General features: G+C 43.6%; 1 protein-coding gene across 2 annotated transcripts in view; it reads left to right on the forward strand.

Moving 5' to 3' along the window:
* Positions 1-18,055, forward strand: part of LOC147445851 (zinc finger/BTB domain protein) — a 56,191-nt gene extending 38,136 nt beyond the window's left edge. Inside the window, exons 2-3 of one of the 2 annotated variants that reach the window (XM_086525225.1) lie at positions 17,511-17,625; positions 17,727-18,055. In XM_086525225.1, coding sequence (XP_086381351.1) covers positions 17,511-17,625; positions 17,727-17,800 — 189 coding nt within the window. In that variant the 3' untranslated portion in view covers positions 17,801-18,055. The remainder of the gene's footprint in view (positions 1-17,510; positions 17,626-17,726) is intronic. The other variant, XM_086525226.1, reaches the window with a different exon arrangement.
* Positions 18,056-20,732: the final 2,677 nt, after the last annotated feature.

Genomic DNA, 20,732 nt, shown 5'->3' on the forward strand with positions numbered 1-20,732 from the left:
GTACTCAATGCCTCTTCTGTGGATGCACATACCCTTGCTATGGGTTCTGATGTGGACATGCATACTTGGATTCTTGATTCAGGTGCCTCCTTTCATGTAACACCTCATAGGGATTGGTTTACACAGTACTCAAGTGAGGTGCAGGGCACTGTTTATTTGGGAGATAACTATGCATGTGACATTGCAGGTATTGGCAGTGTCCAGTTTTCCTTTGCTGATGGTATGACTTTTGTTTTGCACAAAGTGCGTCATGTGCCACAACTCAAGAAGAGTTTGATTAGTACAGGGCAGCTAGATGATGCAGGCTATCACACCACTTTTGGTGATAGCAAGTGGAAAATTTGTAAAGGGGCCCGGATTGTAGCCAAGGGTTGTAAATCGAACACTTTGTATCCTTTGCATGTATCTAGTGTGCGTGACCATGTTGACGCCGTAACCGAGCAGCCAAGTGTTTCTTTGTGGCATGGCTGGTTGGGACACACGAGTAAAAGAGGAATGGAAACTCTGTCTCGTTGTGGTTATTTGCCGTGTTTGAGGTATGCTGATTTTTCTCATTGTGAGCACTGTATTTATGGTAAGCACAATCAAACACCGCACAAAAGGTCTCTCTCTTTGAAGTCTGACAGGTTAGACTTAGTGCATTCCGATGTATGTGAAATGCCACAGTTGTCCTTAGGGGGAAAGAAATATTTTGTCTCGTTTATCGATGATGCTACACGTAAGGTGTGGGTGTATCCAATACGTGCTAAAAGCGATGTTTTGGATATTTTCAAGAAGTTTCTTGCGTTTGTTGAGAATCAAACTGACAAGAAGCTTAGGTCTTTGCGCTCAGACAATGGGGGGGAGTATGTATCAAAAGCATTTATTGACTTTTGTGCTACTAAAGGTATTAAAAGAGAGCTCACGGCTCCTTTTAATCCCTCTCAGAATGGAGTTGCAGAGAGGTTGAACCGGACTATCCAAGAGAAAGTTTGGAGTATGCTGTCACATGCTGCATTACCTCATGGTTTTTGGGCAGAAGCTGTGCAAACAGCTATTCACTTGATTAATCGCTCACCTAGCAAGGCTTTGGGTGGAAAGGTGCCTGAGGAGGTGTGGTCTGGCAAGCCACCCTCATATGCACATTTAAGAGTGTTTGGTTGTGAGGCCTATGTTCACATCCGGAGTGAACTGCGCACCAAACTAGAACCAAAGTCTCATAAATGCATTTTCCTAGGATATGGTGAGGATGGTGAAATGGGGTATAGATTATGGGATCCCGCATTACGGAAAATCATACGCAGCAATGATGTCATCTTCAATGAGAATTGCATGCACAAACAGCCCACAAAGGTCGAGGAAGTGCGCCGGGTTGTTTTTCGTGAAGATGTTACATATGGACAGCCAAGAAGGCCCAATGTTCAGCAGCCTTTACATGCTGAAAATGGTGCTGAAAATCAGTCATTAGCTGCTGAAAATCAGCCCCAACAAGTTGCCATTGATGCACCACAGGTAGGGGAACAGGTTGATGCTCCTAGACCGCCCGTTGTTGCGATGCAACCGGCTGAACAGCCTGCTGTTTTTGATGGTTTACAGGCTGAAAATCCACCTGTTATGGATCATTGGGTGCGTAGGTCTACTCGGGTGACAAGGCCCCCCGATAGATATGAACCGTCTTTGGACTATGTCATGCTTACTGATTGTGGTGAGCCGTCTTGCTATAAAGAGGCTATGCAACGGGAAGACAGTAAGAAATGGTTCAAAGCAATGGTTTCGGAAATGCAGTCTTTGGAGAAAAACCATACATGGGACTTGGTTGATTTGCCTAAAGGGCATAAGGCTCTGCCATGTAAATGGGTTTACAAGACCAAGGTCACATTTGATGCTTCTTCTAAGTACAAAGCACGTTTGGTTGCTAAAGGGTACAAGCAAAAGCATGGTGTGGATTTTGATGAGATTTTTTCTCCTGTTGTAAAGCTTGCCACATTACGTTTTGTTTTAGGCCTGGTTGCTTCTGAAGATATGGAGTTAAAGCAAATGGATGTCAAAACAGCGTTTTTGCATGGCGATTTGCTTGAGATGATCTATATGATGCAGCCAGAAGGTTTTGTGTCAAAGGGGCAAGAGAAGAAAGTATGTAGACTCTTGAAGAGCTTGTATGGTTTGAAACAGTCTCCCCGTGCATGGTATCACAAGTTTGATACATTCATGAGGTCTCAAGGATACAAAAGAAGTAATTCTGATCACTGTTTGTATATCAAAACGGCAAGTGATGGATCTCTTCTATTGCTGATTTTGTACGTTGATGACATGCTTATTGCGGGTAACAATGTCACGGAGTTGGATGCACTACAGCAAAGCTTAAAGCATCGCTTTGACATGAAGGATCTTGGTAATGCTAATCATATTTTGGGCATGCGTATCTCTCGAGATAGACTCAACAGGCGTCTGTATCTATCTCAACGAGATTATGTTAATAAGGTGCTACATCGTTTTCATATGGATGGGGGAAAGGCACTTGGTACTCCGTTGCCTCCATATGTAAAACTGACTGCACATGACTGCCCAAACACAGATGATATGCGGGTTGAAATGGCCAAGATTCCTTATGCATCAGCCGTTGGCAGTTTGATGTATGCTATGGTTGCTACACGTCCGGACATTGCATTTGCGGTGGGAGTGGTAAGCAGGTACATGAGCAATCCTGGCAAAAAGCATTGGGAAGCAGTGAAGTGTATCTTGAGATACTTGAAAGGCACTAAAGACTTGTGCATTTGTTTTGGGAAGAGTGAGACATCTGTGCATGGTTTTACAGATGCAGATTTTGCTGGACATCCAGATTGCAGGAAGTCTACCTCTGGATATGTGTTTACATTCACAGGAGGTGCAGTTTCTTGGATTTCTAGACTGCAAAAATGTGTTGCTTTATCTACCACTGAGGTTGAGTATGTGGCTGCCACTGAGGCATGCAAAGAAGCTTTGTGGCTCATGCGTTTGGTAGAAGAGCTTGGCATTAAGTCACCGGTTCCTGTGCTACACTGTGATAGTCAAAGTGCTATTATGCTTGCAAGGAATCCTGTTTTTCATGCCAAGACAAAGCACATAGAGGTGAAGTATCATTTTATCAGGAGTGTGCTTGATGACAAGAGCATTACACTTGTCAAGGTGCACACAGATGACAATCCTGCAGATCTTTTGACCAAGAGTCTTCCAGCAGAGCGGTTTGCATATTGCCGTCAGATGATGGGTGTTGGATGAGTAAGTGCATGATCAGCTGTTGTATCATAGTTAGCTGATTCTTTGATCTCCCAAGGTACATTGCCTTTAGGTGGGAGGTTGTTAGGGAATAAAGGCCTAAGTGCCTTGTACTTATAACTTATAAGTTAAAAAGACTTATAAGTGAGGGGGCCCAAGTGTGAATGGCCCCCTAGTCACTTACTCATATACTCAAATGTGAAGCCCAAAAACAATAGCGTGGCTTTTTCCCAAAAATTCAACGAGCTCTCTCTCTCTCTCTCTCACGTTTTCTCTGCGTGTGCTCTTTCTGCGCCAATCTCCCCTTCTCCTTCACTCTCATTGCATAGGACAGCAAGTGGGCTCTCTCTCCTGCTCCCCCACAGAAACAACAAATCTTCTAGTGAAGGCAATCTGTTGAATTGCAAACAACACATCAAGGCATTCCTCTGTGATGAGAGCGTCCATACCGGGACGAAAACCAGAGACCTCAATAGGAGATCTCGGACTAATTTCGAGGCGGGCTCTCTCAACAAGAGAGGAACTGATCACATCATGCATACTACCTAGGTCAAACAATATGACAAAACGGTGCCCTGACGTACGACCATAACATTTAATGAGAGAATCATCAATGGGAGGGTCCTGAGAAACTGTGGGCACAATCGTGTTATCATTTATTGCATTGACAGATGTAGTGGGTACTGTGGGTTCTTTAGATTCATTCGATTTAAGCTTAGGACATGTTCTTTTTATGTGACCCTTACTGTGACAATGAAAACAACGACCTTCCTTAGAATAAGTGCTTTGTTCTTCCGAAGTGATGTAACCTCCTACAATTCCGTGTGCTACCTTTTCATATGGAGTAAGCTTAGGTTTAGCAATTGTGTTAGCCTTACCCTTAGATTTATTGGAAGAATTCTTTGATGAGATACTGTTGGTAGATTGATTAGAAGAGTTATCATTCTTACCATTCTTTCCGTTCTTACCGTTCTGAGGGTTCTGAGAAGTCTGCGAGGTACTTGTGGAAGTCTTGTTCTCCTTAGGCTTTCCTTTGTTGTGCTTCATCTCGTGGGCGAGAGCAATTGCTACCGCTTTGTTGAGATCGATTGGATCGAGTACCTCGACATCGTACTTGATATACTCGTCCAATCCGTAAAGAAATGCCTTCTTGCGCTTCGTATCCGATTTGCGTAATTGAGTGCCGAGCTGCAAAACAGGATTAGAGAAAGACATAACCGGCATACCGTTTTGCTTGAGAGCTCGCTAATCGTCCTTCAATCGTGCAAGGTACTGAGGTGGCATAAACCGCACCTTGAGCTTGTGTTGGGGCATCACCGGCAAGGTACATAGCTGTCGTCGAAACTTTGCTATTACCTATTTTCTTAGTTGTCGCAAAATAAGCATTAAATTGATGCAACCAAGAATGAATAATAGTAGCATCCATCTTACCGTCGTACTTACTGAAAGTCAACTTCTCTTGTGAGTGGATGGTTGGAATCCGCATCGTGGCTTGCGCCACTTGACGAACTCCCATGATCTTTGGGTGGTTCGGTCTTCGAGGCTAGGACTTGGGCAAGCAATTCTTGAGTGCGTAGCTCTCGTCGAGCTTCACGCTCGATCTCCAAAGCCAATCTATGAGCGGCACGATCGGCCTCCAATGCCACGTTTCGTGTTGCCGCTTCCTCCTTCCTTAGTTCTTTTCTTTCTTTTCTTGCGTCGCGCTCGCGTTCTAAAGCAAGGCGCTTGTCTTCCTGTCTATCCATCATGGCCATCATCTGCTTGACCATTGTCTCCATAGGATCTGGTGCACTTGGCGGCGTAGATGGCGAAGGGGGAGGGTTGAAGAAATCATCACCTGTATGCGAAGTATCCATTCCGCTTCGGGTGACGACCATGCACTATGATCTTGGGGTCTTAAGCTCGCGAGGAACTTGGGTTCTTGAGGTCCTTGATTTGTGAGAATCTTGGGTTCTTGAGTTCTTGAGTCTTGAGGGTCTTGGGTTCTTGAGGTTTTCTTTCGCTTGCAAATCGCGTTGGAGAAGGATCTTCTCTTCACCCGAGTTCTACCTTTTTCTGCGGGCGCACCCCTTGGCGGCCTTGTGCTCACACCAAGGTTGCTTTTTCCCACCTCACGTCGATTGGCCGGCCGCTAAGTGCACGGTCCGCTCTCAATGAGTGAAAAGAGACACAAGGGGAGGCTGGACAAGCCCTTCTTTCTTGGGATTCCTGTCACTCTTCAACAAAACACGATTAGGAATCGACACGCCCAGGCGAACTTGGGTTCGTGCGACCGCAACAAGCAAAAAAAATTATTGTGGTTCTTCCCTTGAGTAATGCAGAACACTTCCAAAGCTTTGATACCAATGTAAGGTGCAGCGGAATGAATGTTGTATTTTCTCAAGATTAGTGATCTTTATTGCTCAAGGTTCCTTTTAGTTCTTAGGGAAGGAGAGAGCCTTCCGTCTTATGGAGAGTGCTATGATCACGAACAAAGTGAGTGGATATTGTGCGTGCAAGTGAATGAGACTGAGAGAAGGAGAGAGAAGAGATATGACACCCGAGAGGTTGTAAAACCCTCTTCCGAAGGCCCCACTCTCGTCGGCGAGAGTGGTCTAACTTTGATTGCATAAAGGTGTACAATGTGTATGCAATGGACTGATGCAATGGGACTATGCCGATGACGACGACGGTGATGACGACGACGACTTAGGCTGAAAATTGTGATCTTCTATATGCTGAATTTCTTGGACTGTTTCGGGGCTGAAAATGACTGTTGTACTGCTATCCTTGTGGCTGAAAATGACGGGTGTGTCGAGGTTCCTGCTGAAGACAAAAACGCTGATGTGCTGGCACCATAAGGCTGCGTTTTAGGCTACTGTTGCATTGCTGAAAACGCTGGATCAGCAGGTTTATTCAATGCTGAAAATCGCTGGAATGGGCAGCAGGTCATAGCATTAGTAACTTATTGAGAAAACGCTGGCTATGGCAGTGAGAAAACGCCAGGGCTGAATGGTACTGATGGTTAGCGATGGGCTGAATCTGGGAAAACGCCAAGGTGTGCAAGAGGCTAGGCGATGGTATCTGCTGGGGGTGACGAGGGGGGGGGGGGGGGGGGGGGGGGGGTACTGCTGAGAAGTTACCTGTTGAGCGGGAAGCTCCTACTGCCTCTTTTGCCAGAAAGTGCTAACTTGGGTTTGCTTATATATTAACTTAGCAAAATTGCCCTACCTACTTTTGTTGGAAAGTCACTTAAGAATAATAAGTGAAAATAACCAAAAATAGGAAAATAAGCTAAATGCACTGGAAAATTCCCCTAACTGATGCTAATGGATTCTGATGGGAATTCCGATGATAATGCTGTGTGCAACCGGAGGATATGCATCTAAGCTAAGTGACTGGGCATGCACGGTCTACGAATAGACTCACAAAAGTGCTAGATCACTGCTAATCTAAACTGACTTGACTGACGGGAACCCTGCTGTGGTGTAGCTTGTCCACGGACACATAGGGTTGGGATGTGTCACGTGACATTAAGTGTTATGGTCAATTGAAGGTCAATGTTTTGTCATATTGTTTGATCCAGACAATATGCATGATGTGATTAGTGACTCTCTTGTTGAAAGAGCCCGCTTGGAGGTTAGCAAGACATCTCCTTTCAATGTGTTGGGCTTCGCTTCCGGTATGGACTCTCTCATTACGCAAGAGTGCCTTGATGTTTTGCTCACTGTTCAACAAGCGTCCTTCAACAGAAAATTTGTAGTCTCTCCTTTTTCAGGATGTGATATGCTTTTAGGCATTCGATGGTTTCGTGAGCATAACCCTCTCATCGATTGGGCAACTAATACTTTCACTTTCAATGCCAAAAGTGACTCTCCCATTGTCATTCATGGGGAGGAAGTTGTTCATTCTTCATCTCTCATTTCTAATGTGCAGGCGAAGATTAAAAGAATCAGGAGAAGCAGACTTTCTTAGTCTTTTCTTCTCCAAAGCAGGACACATGTTTTGCATGATAATGATGTGATTATTCACAAGCATGATGATTTGCAAGATAAAGATGTGATTGTTCACAAGGATGATGGTTTAGTTGATACTTTTTCTAGTGAAGCTAACCTCATTGCAGATTCGATCAATCACGAAGAACCGATCTTTGCTCTTGAGTCGAGGTCCCAAGAACCCCCACAGGAAGTATTATGTGTGCGCATGATTAGTCAGCACGCATTTTCGAGTGTTTCCTTTGTGATGGTTTACTGTATTTTAGTCACTGTCCTTATGTGATCTCTTTTTATAGGCATGCCATATGGTACGATGAACACGATTCACTCATGAATGAGCACGGATGTGATGAAAAGATGAAATGTTTGCATTCAAGGAATTCACATTCCATGTCTCTTCCTTGGCATGACATAGTATCCGAAAGAGCACAAGAAGGTTGAGCATCAAGCATCGACATATCCATTGTGATTTGCCACAGTTGATAGATTTAGATCAAAAAGACAAGTTTCGATTCCATTTTTTACGTGTGTTTGATGAACGGTTTGGCACTCGGTCTCTATATTCATCTACATTGCATGCACAGTTTTTTCGAAAGAATAGTTGTTTTCCAGTCACTTTACATGGAATGGGTATGTTCATGGTTTTGTGTTGGAAATGGGTTCATGAATTTTCATCCTTGGAGATTCTTGAAGAAGGTAGACGCATGACCATCAACGAAGTTGAAGCATTGAAGGAGCCACAAATGACTTTGTGTCGCTTTCGGCGCTGCCCAAAGAAGCAAGCGTTCTAGACCTTTATGAAGTTCAAGTACCGCATGACCCACGCATCAAAGTGGGCCGGCGAAGAGTCCTTCACAGGATTCCAGACACTGTTGGCGATCTCCCTCGATGCCATACAGTTCGGTACCAGTACCTACTTTAAAAAGGAGGGGATGTCACGTGCACATCTAACCCTATGTGTACGTGGACAAGCTACTTCATGACAAGGGTTCTGTTAGCTTAGCTTAGGAAGTGTTTTGGCACTTTTGTGAGTCTGTTCGCAGACCGTGCATGTCCAGGCACTTAGAGTAGATGCATATCCTCTGGTTGCACACAACATGATCATCAGTAGTACCATTAGAATCCATTAGGAGCATTTTATAGTGCAGAAAACCTATTTTCCGTATTTTAGCCATTTTTTACTTATTATTAATAAGTGACTTTGTTTGGAAACTGGGTAGGGCAATCTGGCTAAGGATCTATATATAAAAAGCTAGCGCTAGCACTTTCTGGCAGAAGAGGCAGCAGAGACCACAAGTCTGATAGTGCATCTTCTCAGCAAGACCCTTGGCAGGAACTCCTAGCGTTTTTCAGCCATCAAGATAGCCTAGCGTTTTCAGCATTTGCAGATCAGCCCCAACGTTTTGCTGTTTGCAGATCTTGCCTGGCGCTAGCAATTAACAGCAGATTCCCTAGCGTTTTTGTAGCAGACAGCAGATCAGCCCAGCGTTTATGCAATTGCAGACTATATTCAGGGTTTTGCAGATTCCGAGGACAAAACCATTCATTGCATCAGCGTTTGGATTTTCAGCAGTCACATTCCGTACTGCAGCCCCCAAACCTCATAGATCTCACCTTCCCGCAGCGGATCCTCGCCGCATGGTCAGATCAGCCAGCGTTTGCAGATTCAGCCCGCTATTCAGAGATTTCAGCACTGCGTTTTCAGCGCATCGTCGTCACCGCCGTCGTCACCGACATAGAGGCAGAATTCAGCAGATACAAGATTTGCAGATTTCAGCCCCTAGGGTTTTCAGTTTTCAGCTCATCTCGTCGTCGTCATCATCATCGTCGGCAAGTCCATTGTATCTAGACCATTGTACAAGGATTGTGCAATCAATAGCATAGACCGCTCTCGCCATAGAGAGTGGAGCCTTTGGAGGAGGGTTTGACAACATTCTGGTGTCGTATTCTTCTCTCTCTATTTCTCAGTCTCAGCACCTTCATGCACGGTGTTTACCCACTTGTTGTGATCATTTGCACTCTCTCACTAAAGGAACGAAGGGCTCTCCCTTCCGTAAGTAAAAGGAACCCTTGAGCACAGTTTGGAGCACTCATCTTGAGCAAAGTTCAACTATCACTTCCGCTGCACCTTACATTTCGTGAACCATCATATATACTAAACTTGACCTTCTTCTCAAGTTGTGAGAGTGACTTGGTCTTCTTCTTCTTCTGCCTTCTTCTATGCCTAGATCTCGAAGTAGAGGAGGACGAACTTGTCTCCAAAGATGAAGAAGAGGGTGAAGAATATCGACGTCTCTGCCTTTGATGAGATTTTCTGTATAAATGAGGTATCTCGTTATCGCTTGATGATGACCCATATGAAGATTCACTAGATGAATTTGACAAAGAAGATGTACTTCGGCTTCAATGGCTTCTCTTCTTTGAGATAGAGCGTCTTCTTTTGCCTCGTCCATTCTCCTTCTTTACGGCTAACGAGCTTCGTGATCGGCTTCTTCCATTAGGATGGCGTTGCTTTGCTTGCTGCTCTTTCTTGGCTTCATTGGGCTTCTCGCCCCTTGTCGAGTTTGAGAAGTTGTTCTCGGATGGAGCGGTTCTCCTCTTGCAAATTTTGAAGGGCTTGTAAGATAGCAGTGTTTGTGTCTTCCATTAGTAAAATAAGAAATGGTCAGGCAAAGGTGCACACAAGAAACTATAAGCGTAAGTAGCGTAGGGGTGAGGATCAAGCCAAAGCTTTGATACCACTGTAAGAGACTCGTACAACTAAGAGTGCTTAATGCTTAAAGAACTTGACAAAATATTAATCACAACACTTCAAAGAGACTAGAGACAGAATGAGGGTTGAAGATGGGCAACCCCCCCCCCCCCCCCCCAAGGAAATAGATTTCTACTCAACCCAAGTACCTAGGATTGAGCTCAATTACAATCAACCCGAGAGTGAGTTTAAGCAGACTCACACTCGTAGATCATGCAAGGTGCCATGTGCACATGCATAAAAGTAAACATAAGTAGACTTCTCAAATATATGTCAAAGATAAAATTTAGATGCTACGCATGCTAGAAAAGAGATCTAGTGTCTTGGTTGCTTGTAGGATGAATAGAAGAGCGCAAAACTAAAGGGAAACAACAAAATTTTCAGATTTATAGGTGTGCCCTGAAAAACAGCAAGCTAGAGAGAGAGAGAGAACCAACGGCTTTCGGGACAAAGTATTTACCACCAATTTCTTCTATCCCTGCACATGGACAATCCGGAAGTAAATCGTGAGAAGATGCCGACCGAATCTGCTTTTTCCGATAGCTGCTTCCGTGACAAGAAGTAGTGTAAACTCCCATCATCTGTGAAAATCGTAAAATCGGCTCCGAGTAGGTAATGTCGCCACTGAATAAGAGCATGGATAGCCGCCAAAAGCTCTTTCTCACACATCTGTGCTGTCAATTCTGGCCTTGAGAACAATCGGCTCTTGTAGGCAATGACATTGGCCTTCTTGCATTAAGACCGCATCCAGACTACGACCATAAGTATCACAATATACTTCAAATGACTTTTGCAAGTCCGGCAAAGTCATAACTGGTCCCGTAGTCAATTTCTTTTTTAAGGTCTAAAAGGCAGTCACCTTTGTGGGTTCTCATGAGAAAGGGACTCCTTTCTGTGACAAGATATGCAAAGGGGAAGCAACCTCTGCAAACTTTCGAATGAACCGTCTGTAGTACGGACAGAGTCCCAAGAAGCTTTTAACTTCCTTGACATTCTTCAAATCGGGCCAATCACGGATAGTCTCTATCTTGGCCGGATACATCTGCACTCCTGCTACTGACACAATGTGTCCCAAAAAGTGTATCTCTGGTAGGAAAAAAATTCACTTTTCTTTGCATTAATCACTAACTTGTGATCTCGTAATGCCTGAAAGACTTGAAGCAGATGATCTCTCTGCCTCACCCTCAGAGAAAACAATGATGTCGTCAAAGAAAGTGCCAACAAATAGTCTATACTCTAGACAAATCCTGTCCATCATCCGGTTAAATATCGCTGGAGCATTGGTTAAGCCAAAAGGCATCACCAAAAACTCAAATAACCCAAAAGTCGTCCGAAAGGCTGTCTTCTAGACGTCTTCCAGCGCGATTCGGATCTGATGATATCCACTCTTCAAATCAATCCTACTAAAACACAAGGATCCTTGTACTCTGTCGAGTATATCATCGATCATAGGAATCGGGAATCTGTTCTTGATGGTGATTTTGTTGAGAGCTCTATAATCGATGTACATTCTCCAAGATCTGTCTTTCTTCAAAACCAACAACACTGGAGAGCCCTGCTGGAAATCCGCAGCCACGTCAGCATTTTCTACCAGGGTGTCCTCTGCCGCCCAAGCATGACACATCACCAATTTGTGACAGTCCAGACACTTGTTTCTTCCTTTGAAAGCTTTTTGACAAGTATCCACACACTTGTTTCTTCTTTTGAAAGATTTTTAACAAGTGTCATCTTTTGGAAAGATTGTGACAAGTGTCCCGCCACGTGTCCTCCTTTTGGAACCTTCCTTCTAGAAGCTTCCATCTTGGAACTGCTAAAAACACACATCAATATGGATATCAACTGAAAGCTCTTTTCGAGTACAATACGGTTTTTGCTTCAAAACCTGGATCTCTATGAGGAGATAAAGCTTTCAATACATTCAGCCCACCTATGCATAACAAGCAATCTTCATGATCATGCCATCTTGTTGATCGTAACTGTCTTTTTTGACGGATATGGCCCACACTCCAAGGCATTAACCCTTTCTATGTGCAAGTATGATCCCGATATGCACGAGTTACAAGTCATAGTCGTCCTATTGGGTTATCTAGGTGGGAGTGTGCACTATCTATGTTCTAACCCATTGTGTGAGTCTGTCATAACTTGTGACTACTCATCGGTGTCATACTAAGGTGCACTGTTCTAGATCTTGTTTTACAAAAGGAGAACACCCTTGTAAAATTTAAGATTAATGAAAAAAGGATACAAGTTCTTTTCTATTGGGGTGTGACATCCGAGCTGTCGACTATGTCCCATAAGTCTTTTCGCGTGAACCAAAGTCGCATAATGAAGTTCCAATGGGCGTAGCTATTGCCGTTCAATTTGTCACTGGTGCTTGAGCAAGGGGGACCCATATTGAAGTTGCAAGATCTTGAAATGATGGGTTCCTTCTCGGACTCCAAGGGGTGGGCGCACCAATTTTTGAAAAGCGGAAGGAGCTCTTCTCCGTAAATTCACACTGCATGATGAGTCACCTCCAACGCCCAACCTTTGCGAGATAGCGTTTTAAAATGCTATGGCAAGGAGCCCCAGCAAGAGGGCCACGTTGTTGTCGTCAAGGGGGGAGAGGAGTGGCGGTGTCGGGATGCGTTTTAGAACGCTGGCGGGGAAGGGAGTCGTTGCCCAAGCAGTAGGCAGAGTTTCAACACGTTGTCGCAAGGGGAGTATGTCGCCGTTGCACCAAGTACTACAAGCTATACGCGTTTTAAAACGCAACGCCGGGGGGGACAATGGAGGACGGCGCTGGGAGTTGCAATGCCACGCGTTTTAAAACGCAAGGGGCAGCGATAGATGAACTCCAATGAGCAACGTTTTAAAATGTTAATTGCAGAGGGGGACGTGATGGCGCCAGTGGAGAGGAAGTGATGGGAGAGCTTCTCTTCTCAATGGGTTGCCTTGCTCCGCCAAGGCTTTGATACCATGGCAAAGTGGACGATGCAGCAGTGTAGAGACCAAGGAGAGACAACACAAGAAAGAGAGAGAGAGAGAGAGAGAGAGAGAGAGAGAGAAGAAAACTATCCCAAGAGACCTTAAAGATTTATCTGACGAGGAGAGTTGAACTCAAGACCTGTTATTCAAGAGGGAAATGGCATGAGAGCCGAACCAACCAATCTTGGCAATGAATTGATGGTAATATAATGGGACTAGGTGTGCTTATATAGCCACCTCGGTAAATTGCCCAACCTAGACTTTGACAAATCAGTAAAATAAATTCCTCGTTAAAATAAGTAATGGGATCACATTGGGCCATTCACTTGAAATGCACCAAACTTTAACATGGTAAGGCTTGAAATGGACCTTAGAACCTTTATAGTTTTCTTTGGCTTCTTCCTTTAATGCTTCGTTTAGTGCTAGGCTTCATTATGGTTGAGTTTCCTTGATCTCCGAAGTCATGACAGAAACTCAGTACGTTGAACTTTGTGTAGATGTATGCTCATGTGTGTGTGCGTGTTGTGTTTGGGAGCATATGTTAGTACCTAGTTCTACACCCACTATTGGGCACTGGCGACGTTAGTCGGGATGTCGTGGTATTTTGTCAATACTATGCATGATGGAGTTGATGGTTATATTGTTTTGTGGGTGACTACCATGGGTCTATATCTTGCACTTTCCTTTAAGGGCTAATCTAGGCTTATCCTGGATTCATCTAGGTATATATTTTCTTTGGCTTAAATAATGCAAGTTCTTGTGAGATCAAGGCGTTGTCGTGAGGTACCTCACTCATAGTCTGATTATGCATTTACTTTGGTAATTGTGTATAGTGCTTACCATTGATTGAAACATGCATGCAAATATTGGATGTTTTTTTGTGTATGTTTTGCCATTTGGCAAAAAGATAATTGCATTTTTTTAAGGGTCAAGAAAGTTAATGCAAAGCTTATCAAAGTGAAGGCGTCTCCTTGAAGGACTACGACGTTGCTCACAAGGTTGACATGGTTGGGAGAATTGAGAGAAATATGCGCGGCATGGTGTTGGAGAGGGGGAATGCAAACACACCGAGAAACACTCACAGATTGCCTCTCTATAGCCGAGGATATTCACAACACCCCAATCCTCTCAGTAACACCTCTATAACAACACAGTTTTCACAAACACGCACCTTATTCTGCACACAATCAAGTGTGTATACAACACCCCAATCCTCTCAGTAACACCTCTATAACAACATAGTTTTCACAAACACGCACCTTATTGTGTAGACAATCAAGTGTATACACACCTCGAGAAATCAACGCCTACACAATACTCACAATACTTAAATCGAACACACCACCATCGCACAACACACTTCTCTCCCTCTTTGCACCACCAAACACGGTCCGAAAACGATGAAGAAGAGAAAAGGCGGGGGTGGGGGTGGGGGTGGGGAGATTGACAATAGGGAGCAATTGGCAATTGATTTTTGAGCAAAAGGATGTGTACAATGCTTCTCTTCTCCCTTCGAACTTACGTAACTGCTGCCCAAAAACAGCAAAAACGGGGGTCCCTTTAGGGGGCGAAACTTCCCTTTTTTAGCACACTTCTTCTCTCATAAACACGCGTCCAATTCCCTGCATGCTCGCACATGGACCGTTGCTTTTAGTCCCGTGTTTTACTTATCGTCGCATGCCGGTAAGACTTCCTACTTATGGAGGGTGGCTTATGGTGACTTGGGGCCCAAAAGAGGAGGGGCCCGTAGGCACCCCTATATGAACCGGCTCTAGGGCCACATCATCAGCTTCGCAGTGGGCAGCAGCACTGCCGCCCAGAACCACCATGTCAACCGGATGCCACGTAGGGCTGCCACCCAGTGTAACAGGGAATGGGTGGAACGTAGCCCAAATGTTCCGAAACGGCGTCTGGATGAGTCCCGTCTCCGAAACGGAGTCGGGAATGGAACGTCGTTCTCAGAACAGTGTTCCGAAACGAGGCGGAACGGGAGACGGAAGGCGGGGCGGAACAGGCAAAAGTAGGCATTTCGGGGCAGTTATGGGGGGGCAGTTTGAGGGCAGGTTTGGGGCCAGTTTTGGGGTTGTTTAGGAGTTGATTTGGGACTAAGCTGAATGCAGGTAATTCAAGCCTTACTTTAGTCTACCGTTCCGGCCCCGTTCTCGTTACGGCCTCCCCTCCTCCTCCCGGTTTTGGACACTCCCGTTCCGGTTCCGGGTAACTATGCCATGACCGCCGCAACAACGCCGGCGGTGTGCGCATGAGAGGGAAAGGGGGAGAGCTTCATTGGAGCCCCTCTCTCCCTTGTGATACCAATGGCATTGCACCTTTACAATATATATATATATATATATATATATATATACATATATATACATATACATACATATATATATATATATATATATATATATATATATACATACATACATACATACATACATACATATATAGATATATGTATATATATATATACAAAAATCAGTTTTTTCCCCCAACTTCATGGCACTCCCCTTCCATTCTCAGGGATTCAATTTTTGTCAAACCACACTTGAAGCCCGGGTGTTGACTCCAACTTGCATTACCGGCTTCGCATTCCGACCTTTCCATGGCCTCGAACGACGAACCCCAACTTGGCAAAGGATCATCTGCTCCTATCTCCGCGGCAACTGCTTCCAACTTCAATTGGGCGTATCTTGGTGCCCACAACTCTGATTTTTGTGCCGTCACTTCTACCAAGTCGACCAAACCGGCATAGAGCTGACCCCCGACAAATCTTTAACTGCCCATAACATGAGTGTTTGAACTTCAATTGCTGTTCCTTAAAGACCGACATGCACTATAAGTCGAGCACTTTAGGCCCATGCACTCACATCTCCTTCGACCAACCATTTGCAATGGTCCAACCCGGCATCTAATGGACTCGTTTGGACATGTAGGTCGTGCAAGCTGGCTCACAAAATTGTTGGTACTAATTCTCCTAGGATTCTAGACACTCCTATCTAGGGATAGATACATAATTGGCTCTGGAAGCTGATGAAACATGTCCATGTGGCACCCAGATTCATGTGTCGAGACAGATTTTATGTAAGGCAAAGGGTTAAAAGCTTCACTTTTTGCAGAGAGAGAGAGAGAGAGAGAGAGAGAGAGCGAGAGAGAGAGAGAGAGAGAGAGAGAGAGAGAGAGAGAGAGAGAGAGAGAGAGAGAGAGAGAGAGAGATTTTTCACTTGTGATGAACAACTCCCCACCTTAAGCAACCATCGTACTTCTAACTACGGTGGCCGCTCAAGGTTTACAGAAATGTAGGTGCTCTACTTGGCCGTCGTTACTAGATGTCTTCCGTCTTGGTTGGAAACCTTTACCCCGCAACGCATGCTCCTGTTTGTTGCCCAAACATCCTAAGCATTAGGTCCCATCATTGGCCTCCCCTGTAAAGTTATAGTCTTGTAGTGAACCCTGCAAGCATAGGGCCGTGCATCGAGTCGCGGTGGTTGGTATCTTGGAGGAGTGGACATTTCTCGCCCCGTCGGAACTATGGTAAGAGCTACTTTCTTTGTTTACTTTTTGTTTTGTTTTTGCTTGTTTTGTTATCTTCATACTCTGCTATGTGTGTGCGCGTGCGTATGTGTGAGTTGGGTTTGTGTGTGGAGTTGGTTTTGCGTGCTTTGTTTTCTTCATACTCTTTATCGCCCGACTTTGGGGTGAGTGCATGTGTGTGGGTGGGTGCATAGGTGTGACTGAAGTTTGTTTTTAGAGTATTTTTATTTCGTTTGGTTTCCTCGGTTTCTTAGTTGTTGTTATCTTCGCTTGCGTTCTTGACTTCTTTGATTCCTTGTGTTCTTTGCATTGGATTTATTTTGGGTTTAAGTTTGTTGGTTTGCCGCTCTGCTCACCACTTGCTCTACTAGGTTTCTACATTAGGTTTCCAAAGCTGTTGTTCCCCAGGCCTTCTTTGCTCTCAACCTGGAGTTCCTTATCTCTGGTCTTCAGGAGCCACCTGTAGCCAGTGCTATGGTTTCTACCGTGGCTAATAGCTCCTTGTCAGCTCCAGTGCAGTGCTTTGTTAGGCATCTTGTGGCACCCTCACGTAGTTTCTTGGTGATGTCAGTTGCCTCTTCTCTCTCATATTTGTCATTGACAACCAGTTGGCGGGCAATGCTTGATGCTCGAGCTCTTGTCCTTGTCCTTTTACCATTGGTAGTTTCTGATGGTTTTGGTTTTTCATTTGCATTAGAGGAATTTGCTCTTGGTGGAAGTGCCTATCTATCAGAAGCTGCTGTCATCCTCTCTCCACTTAGCTTGCCAGGGCATTTGTTACTCTCTTTAGGAGAGGTTTTTACCCTGGCCTTCAGTTTTTATAGTTGCCATGTGGCTAGTTATTTCCAGTTTTTACAATCTCCAGATTATTGCCTTTGGGCCTGCTTTGTAACCAGTGATGTACTTGCCCTCACAATCGGCACCATTTTGGCATTCTGCTGCACTTTTCAAGTAATATAAATCAATCTCCTTTGTTGTCACAGAGAGAGAGAGAGAGAGAGAGAGAGAGAGAGAGAGAGAGAGAGAGATTTCTTGTATGGTTATAGTTCTTAAAGAAGGTCTTCACTGTTGACACTATGTTGATGCCACTGCCTACCGAACTAAGCAGGAATGTTGCTCGCAATCTTGGCTTTTTTACACGAATTTTTACACAATTTTTTGGTAAGGATTAAGATATCATATGGTGGTATTGAATTGTTGCTTTGAATATTTTGTGGCACTTACCCTGGCATGTCATTTCTTCCGGTTGGCTCCTGTCACAGATCCAAAGGGTATTCAAGATGCTCAAAAATCCATGGGCATTGGTCGTGAAAGTCGGATTAGGCATGTTCGGTGATTGTCAGATCCTCTTCTGGAGAGAGTTGTCACATGCAACAGTCATATTGAGCAGTGACATATTGTACATTTAAAGCTCTTTTAGCCCAGAACATACTTGTAACCCAGCTTTTATGTCTAACTACATCTTTGTGCATGCAGTTTGGATGCAGTATAGTTATCTCCTCAAGATGGTGCTGATTTGAGTTGACAATGAGTTTATACCTTGGAAGTATGTTGTTTTGTTTTTATTTATTACTTTGACACCACTTTCTAAGTTAGCTGTCACAAAGGAATGTTCTTATGCGTGGTTGCAGAGCAGTGATGATACCTATTTATTTCAATGAGGGTAGAGAAGTTCTTGCTTGGGTGCTTGCCATAGTATATGCACTCACTTTCTCTTAAAATGTCTTTTGCTACTGTGTCTATTGAAGAGGCCCAAGGGTGAAGCTGTTCTTACTAAGGCATGCCTATGTGCACATCTCATTTCATCAACCTCGTGTAGGTGGGCCTGTGCACATTCTTTTTCCTTCCATCCTTTCATCCAACGTAGGAGAGTGCCCAATATTGTGGCAAAAGGTTCTTACTTAAATAATGCATCAGTGACAAAGAATGTGAAGAAGTTCAATTTGAAGCAGTCCACGTTTGTTGAGCGCAATCTCACCGTTGATATGGTGTGAATGTTGTTAAAACATAGTGATGACGTTTGCATGTAGTGTACATGTGGTTCACACGCACTTCATTAATATTGCAATCAGTGGACTCCACTTTTTCACATGGAGTTCACTTTATGTTGACTTGTATTGATTTCACATAGACATACAATCTTCGTTTGACTGATGGACATCCGATTCCACTCCACGTCATTCTTTGTGATCGTTAATCCCAGCTAATAAAGAGGGTGTCAAATAGTTATTTGGGGAGACTGATGAATTAGTTTGAAGGTGTCTTGTCGAAGTCATGGATTTGAACTTGCGCTTATCGTTGAAGAGCGATATACCTTTCTCTTGCCTTCAAAATTTGCATCATACTAATGGCGAAAAAAATTCAACACAAAGTCAACTTGCTTTCCAGAGAACCAAAAAAAGATTTTGTAATCAATGAATTAGACACAATGCATAATGCAGGTTCAAATGCAAAGAACATTTTACTCTGTTGTCGGGATGGACATCAAAGCTTCTTATATGTTAAAATGTAACACGGACTTCCAATCTTGATTTGCAAGCCTCGAGACACTATACGGAGTTGTGCTGAATTTTGTACACTTATTAGGTCTCCCCAATCTCGGAAAAATAAAAATTCTTTCGAAAAGTCTGAAGTGGGTAAGTGAAGGGTGAGTTTAGGAAATGAAGGGACACATGAAGTTGGAAAGTCTAAAGGCATACGAAGGTGAAAAGTCAAAAGACCTTTTGTGTCCATATAAAGAGGTGGTCGATTTTTGGTTGGTCCATTTGTGTTTCTCCTCTTCATTTTCTCTTTAGCGTTTTCTTCACTTTAAACTCTCTCTCTCTCTCTCTGTCTCTCTCTCTCTCTCTCTCTCTCTCTCTCTCAATGTTGTATGCGTCGTCCTCACGTCCAACAGATACTATTGCAAATTTATGTGCTTCGTCACTGCACCTGATGATGCATGCTATAGACTAGCACATTGTTTTTGTTGTTGTTGAGAGAATCTTTGAAATAGAAATACCTTTTAATTTTTTTGAAGCCATTAGGAATACCTTTTAATTTTTTTATATACCTTGAATTTTCCCTTGATAGCTGTTTTTTGGGGACACCTTCATTTTTCTATCCCTTACAACATGTGTGGAAATTTGTTAAATGACCCTTTATAAGCAACTATGTAATATTTTCCCATTTTTCTTGAAGGTATGAACCATGGATGGTGAAAGGTATGGTATGAAATACCTTGAGAAGGCCATGGCTACCACTACGCTCCCGAGCATACAATTTTAGGTGTTTTCATTGATGGGTTGAGCAATAGTATAGTAACCCACAAGCTTCTTGTACGCAACTATGTAATATTTTCCCATTTTTCTTGAAGGTATGAACCATGGATGGTGAAAGGTATGGTATGAAATACCTTGAGAAGGCCATGGCTACCACTACGCTCCCGAGCATACAATTTTAGGTGTTTTCATTGATGGGTTGAGCAATAGTATAGTAACCCACAAGCTTCTTGTACACAAAGCTATTGATGAGTATAATGACCTTGAGCCCAAAATGTCTTTTAACGTGTGCTTTGGAGGGGAAAAAGTTGAGGGTTTTCATGGTGGCTTCCTTTTGTTTCTTTCAATTAGAAGACTTCATAGGTGTAATAATGGCTTTATGGTTGCATGGCATCCAAGCCTTAAAGAACAAACCTCAAAGGTAGTCCTAGTTTTGGACACTGGCCCCTCATGTGGAGCTTCAAAAAGTATAGAGGACTTCAAAAAATAATTTCATTTTGGGGTCTTTGCTTTAGGAGCTGCTCGTGAAGTCTTATTTATTTTTCTTGAGTTGAGCCCTGGTAAAAAGCATTTACCTAAACATGCACACTTCCTTTAAAGTTTCTCAAGATAGGAAATGATGTTTGTTATAATTTTTTCTTTTTTAAAAATGTTTACAAAGAGCATTTTATTCGTAATTCTTTGCTCAACTCTACATTTTCTGTACTCTTGATAGGCAACATTGTAAGCTTTACTTTTTTTTTTTTTGGCAAAACTCATGATTGTGAGACCGAGCCTTGAGGGTCAAAGGATTACAAGTTTTTTGCTCGACAGAGAAACCACAACTACTCCTAGTCTTTACTTATTACAAGATGTCATCATGACATGTATTGTTCTAGACCAGTCCTCTGAGGCTTGTTTGCATCCGATCATGTGGATCGTCACTCTGCTCTCTTGTATGATTTCACAAAAGCTTGCCACACAGCCAGATTCCCCTCAAACATGCGGCGGTTCCTTGCTTGCCAAATA

Source organism: Adiantum capillus-veneris, chromosome 12 (assembly GCF_014529385.1).
Source record: "Adiantum capillus-veneris isolate H3 chromosome 12, ASM1452938v2, whole genome shotgun sequence".
Lineage (NCBI taxonomy): Eukaryota > Viridiplantae > Streptophyta > Polypodiopsida > Polypodiales > Pteridaceae > Adiantum > Adiantum capillus-veneris.